The sequence below is a fragment of the Diabrotica undecimpunctata genome, chromosome 2 (genome assembly GCF_040954645.1).
Source record: "Diabrotica undecimpunctata isolate CICGRU chromosome 2, icDiaUnde3, whole genome shotgun sequence".
Classification (NCBI taxonomy): domain Eukaryota; kingdom Metazoa; phylum Arthropoda; class Insecta; order Coleoptera; family Chrysomelidae; genus Diabrotica; species Diabrotica undecimpunctata.
Window position 1 is genome coordinate 81,198,898 of NC_092804.1, and position 5,378 is coordinate 81,204,275.

Genomic DNA, 5,378 nt, shown 5'->3' on the forward strand with positions numbered 1-5,378 from the left:
TTATATGATAATATATACGATAACAATATACTTAACTGTACTCAAAATCAGCACATGATTTAACTTGGTTTAGTAGACATCTTTTTGTTGATCTGATGGACATCTTTTATGTTAGGACACTTTGGTGTTCATTCAAAAAATGAATTATTGGGGGGTTAGTCAATAACTCTAGGTTACCTAAACTTAAAACTAGGTATTTCTCCGACTCCTGTTTTGTGACAGGCTATCGAAGACTTAAAACTAGGGATTGCTCCGACTCCTGTTTTGTGACAGGCTATCGAAGACTTAAAACTAGGGATTTCTCCGACTCCTGTTTTGGGGCAGGCTATCGAAGAACAGACTTAAAACTAAATCAGGGTAAAGACTACCATTATTGATTATCTTGCTAGGAGGCTGCACGAACACTAGATCCTAATTTAATAAGATTGGTTCATTATTTTGCCAGTGGTCCATATCAGATATCTTTTTAGTGGTCATAGCTAAACATCTTTTTTGCATATGTGCTAATCTTAAGTATCTTAATTAAAAATAATATATACAAAACTAAGATCTAGTAGAATTACCATATTATATAAACAACGATGAATGAGGGAAAGGTTCAGAAAAGGAATATAATAAAAGGGTCTGTTCCAGATATATTTAGCAGTATGTTAGCTGTAATAAAGTTTTATAATGACTATATTGAATCAACTACATATGCTAATCTTAATTATATAAAAACGATGAGTGATAAAAGAAAAAAATTAAGTTTTAAAAAATGATAATATACAATTTGCATCCATCTTACAGTCAATCAGATCATCAATGATAAATGTTAAAATTAAGTACTTAGCAAAATCATGCTTTATTTTAACTCTAATCAACATCCATCTCAAGATTATTAATTGAATAATGCCCCCATGGAAGCGTATCATAAGACTCCGGAAGGTGATGTCTTTTATCATCATTGGGGCTAAGCGCAACCTTTTCATGGGTAATTGTATATACATGATGCCTATCGGATCTTATAAGATTCTGCGTGGCGATCTTATATTTAAAGTCATCCAAACACTCTACATAGTCATCAAACGTAATTTTAGTGTGTACGACCGATTTCTTTACCCCCTTCGCCTTCTTTGTCACGCCATAATTTTTAATAATTGTATCAATCTCATCATCCTCATATTCTTCCTCTTTCAACTCCCTCCTCTTGTTTTCGATCTTATCTTCTGTGATAGCTACTTTTGTTGTATACAATTTAGATCGGAGCCCTATGTAGTCAGTCATTATACGACCATTATTCTCGTCTTTCATCATACCCAATACCTTCTTATTAACCCGAGGGATGCCGTAAATATTATCTACTGGGTAGTCAGACGTATCAAAATATTTATAGCAATCATCTATCATTGCTTTATACGGGTCTTGTTCATGTAGTTCCACGATTACACTATCGGTATCAGTATAGCAAGTTGTAAAGTTTTCTCCGAACCGGCCAGCTAAGTATCCATATTGAAAATCATAGATTGTCGTTTTAGCCAAGTCTAAAATACTCATTCCAACATAAATCGGTTTATCTAACCATATTTCTGCTCTATGCATCTCGACAGCAACCAAATTTTCATTAAAGATAGTAGCGCTTTTAAACAGGGGACTACTTATTCTTGCTTCAGCTCCATAACGACCCTGCCATTCCGTCAACAATTTAATATCAACGCGCTTGCGCACATTCTCCATGGTCTTACCAAACACAGCGTTGTTCATTAGCTTAAAAAGGTTCTTTTCAAACTCATTTTTCGCTGCCTTCCGGAGATTTGTATTCAAGTCAATGTAGGACTTTAACCATGGAGCCTGTGCAAATTTCAATACTCTATGTATCTTTTTCAGGATCAATCCATTGGCAAGCGCCTGTTTTAGTGCTCTATAATGTATTACATATCTTTCTTTATCATGTAGGGTGGCCATTAATTTAGTCTGCTCTCGCGGACGTGTAGGAGGAAGCATAGTCTTAGAATTTAATGACTCAGGACAAAACGGGATATCTTTATGACGATCATGAAGATGTTGAGGGTACTCCAGATCAACCTCGAGAATGTACCCTTCAGAAGCATCGTCAGCAATGGAAAGGACATCAATATTGCTATCGACCCACTCGAAACCACCATAGGGAAGATATTGTGACATTGCCCAGCCGTATTGGTTATTGACATCAAAATACATTAGATATGAATCAGGCTTCGATGGATCGTATGATGCCATATACTTATTATTAGCGTGGACGCGACGTTTCGAGCATACTTGACTCAAACCGCCACGAATACCACGCTCCACAAACAAAAACATATCTGGATCTGTTAAAAGCTCCAGTTCATGTTTGGTATGTTTAAGCATTGCATCCCACGTGAAGCCTGGAAGAGTGAAGTAATGAGCTGGGTCAAGATTATATGTTTTGATACAACTGGATCGGAACTCTTCAAAAACGTCTGCAAGAAGAAGAATATCGGTCTTCATATAAAGATCTACATAATCCCCGAGAGTGGAGCACGAGAATGAAGACCAGACATCTTGGGCTCTACGATAATGTCGTCGAGGACATGGTTTATCCTCAAGTTTATTATAAAAGAACTCAATGGGGGGTAGAGACATTTCAGCAAATTTTTTAAATGAATCAATATAATCGTAAGGCATGATACCTTTCTTGGTTAGAAGACTGAATTGCTCCTCAGGAAGCGATAAAAATTGAGATTTGAGGTTAGTATATTTGGGCAAATACGAAGAAAGTTTATCGAGGGAAGACGCCATGAATCGAAAACTATCGATAAAACGGAATTTAATTCGAGCGTCATCAATGTGTTTCGTAAAAGAGATATATTTTTCCTTAGTAATAGGAAGAAGATCTACGGGGCCTTTGATGTGTGTAGCAATATCATTAACAATGAAGTGGGCGTCATATCCGCTAAGGTTATGAAATATCACTGGAATAGTGTGAGCGTCTTTGTAATTAATGTTACACCCTTCATGAGCTGCCCCTCTGTAATTATTTTCTGGAGTGAGGTGATCGTGGTCTCGCACTTTCTTATCATTGGGGGAGAAGCGTTTCTCACAGATATGACAATGAGTGGCTGTATGAAAATCGCTCTCTTGCTGAGTTGTCATATTTATATCATATGGGCACATAAACACCGTAGAAACATCCTCAGCAAGCTGATTAAGTTCATCTGCAAACCACCGCATACAATCTTTTCCTCTATACGATCTGTAAAAAGAGAGCGCATTATCATACGAGCATTTAAAGAAATAACCAACTGCTACAGGAACATGCTCTTGAGGTTTTTTAGGATCTCCTGTACGTTTCAAAGCACTCTCGAGATCCGCGTACACGGCGAAGGGGGCTTTAATCTTATTCCGGAAATTTTTAAATTTTACCATTTTATTGCTTTCCTCGGGCATTTTAATGGCTGTTTCGTTAATTCTTACACAATTCTTGGTGTGGGCTTCTAGCTGAACAGCCGATGAAATTGGTTGTAAACACCTATCGCATATATGATCCAATCGCCCTTTGCAACTTGTCTTATGAACATCTAACTTTTCCTGCGATCTAAAGTAATGGAGGCAGGCATCACAGACATGTTTTGTTCCATTTTCATTACTTAACTGTTTTGATAATAGGCGAGATAGATTTTTTATCCATACATAATGGCATCTAATAGGACCTTCGGTATCATCATCATATTTATCTTGTACCAAAAGCAGATTCACATGTTTAATCCTCTTGTTCTTTGTTAGGAAGGCTGGCAGGGTCGTAAAATCTCTTTTTTCTTTTTTTAGAACATAAACATTGATGGATATATCGTTTTGTTTCTCAAAGTTTAGAATCTGCTTAATAGTCATAGGCCACTGAATTCCCTTTAGCTTTAACACTTTAGAGTAGTGCGGGTATGAGCTCATTAAAGCAGAGTTATTTCGACATGGATATAACGCTGATACAACGGCCCACGCGAAGCACGCCTCATCATCATTTTTAACATTAATACATGCTTGTTTTCTCTTTATCTGAGGAGGAAGTTCAATATATGATGAGCCTAGTTGCGGTGTAAATTTATTAATGTTCACCCCCAGGTTAACAACTGCCTTTAGTGCCCATCCGGAATCACGTTCTTGGAATTCTTCCAAGTCTCTGTTGATGGGTTCTACCACTTTCTTTTCAAACCACTCATCAAGATTGGTGTCTCGATATATTGGCGAGTTCGATGTGGTGAAATATTTTGTATCTTTATGGATTTTCTCTCCGCTAGCTATCTCGAAGTCTCCACCAAATGTCATGTTAACTTTTACTGCCTCGTCTTTCTTAAGTACGTTTTGGATTCTCCGCTTAAAAAGGGCTTTGCAATCATTAAGGAAACTGCCTGGATCCTTGTGTTTAATGTTTGAGATGACTCCCGTTCTAATTCTCGAGTTGAATGCTGATATGGAGTCATCCCATTGCACTCTATGTTTAGCAGTTTCCTTCGTAGGTGTGAGTCCTGCCCCCTTCTTGTGTTCGGCTTTCAGCTGGTTTCGCAGAGTTTTTACTTGCCGCATCTGGGCTTCAAGGTGCTGCTTCTCCCCCGTCGTTTTTGCAGTTCTCATTGCATTATGTATCTTTTTAATAGCTTTCGTACACTCTACCAGCCCTTTTCTAACATTTTCATCATTATAATCATTTCTAATCAACCCCAAGATGGATGCTATATATAAGATAATTTCGGCCAACATTTTTTTACACAAAAAAATTCAAATTAAACAAAAAACCAAAATCTGAAATTCAAAATTTATTTAAAAAATTGAAATCAGAAATTCAAAAATTATCAAAAAAACCAAAAAAAAAAATCCAAAATTTTCAAAAAATTTTGAGAAAATATCACTCACCAGAGCACACTTTTGAATGATTAAAGACTTACCAGAGCACGTCTGAACGCTAGGAATATCTGAAACAGAATGAAGAAAAAACCTTAATGTGTAGTATAAGGAGTACTTTTAGTCGAACGGAAGACTAAATGGTTTATAAAAGGCCCCTGAAATGTGTGGATTTGTGCTTGTTCTTCCATAAGAATCAATGTAAAAGTGCTACATTTAAGATATTTATTGAACTTGGTTACATTTTTTTTTCCTTAATGCTACGAGAGATAGAAGGAAGTATCAGTACTACCAACATAAAAAGAAGCAGTACCACCAACTATGAAACAAAATTTTAGCAGAAAGATTGTGGTGATTGGTGTAGGTATATAAAATTATAAGTTGATCTTATCATTCTTCATCATTCTATCAGAAGAAGGAGTCATGGTTAGGAATTGTAAGAGTTGTCTTCAGGAGTATCCCGATGTCACCCCAAGCGAATTTTGCGATACATTAAAGGAGGT

At 36.6% G+C, this 5,378-nt stretch overlaps 1 protein-coding gene across 1 annotated transcript; it reads right to left on the minus strand.

Moving 5' to 3' along the window:
* Nucleotides 1-855: 855 nt before the first annotated feature.
* LOC140433741 (uncharacterized) lies at nt 856-4,734 on the minus strand. The gene has a single exon (XM_072521718.1). The coding sequence runs from the start codon at nt 4,732-4,734 to the stop codon at nt 856-858; it is 3,879 nt and encodes a 1,292-aa protein (XP_072377819.1).
* Nucleotides 4,735-5,378: the final 644 nt, after the last annotated feature.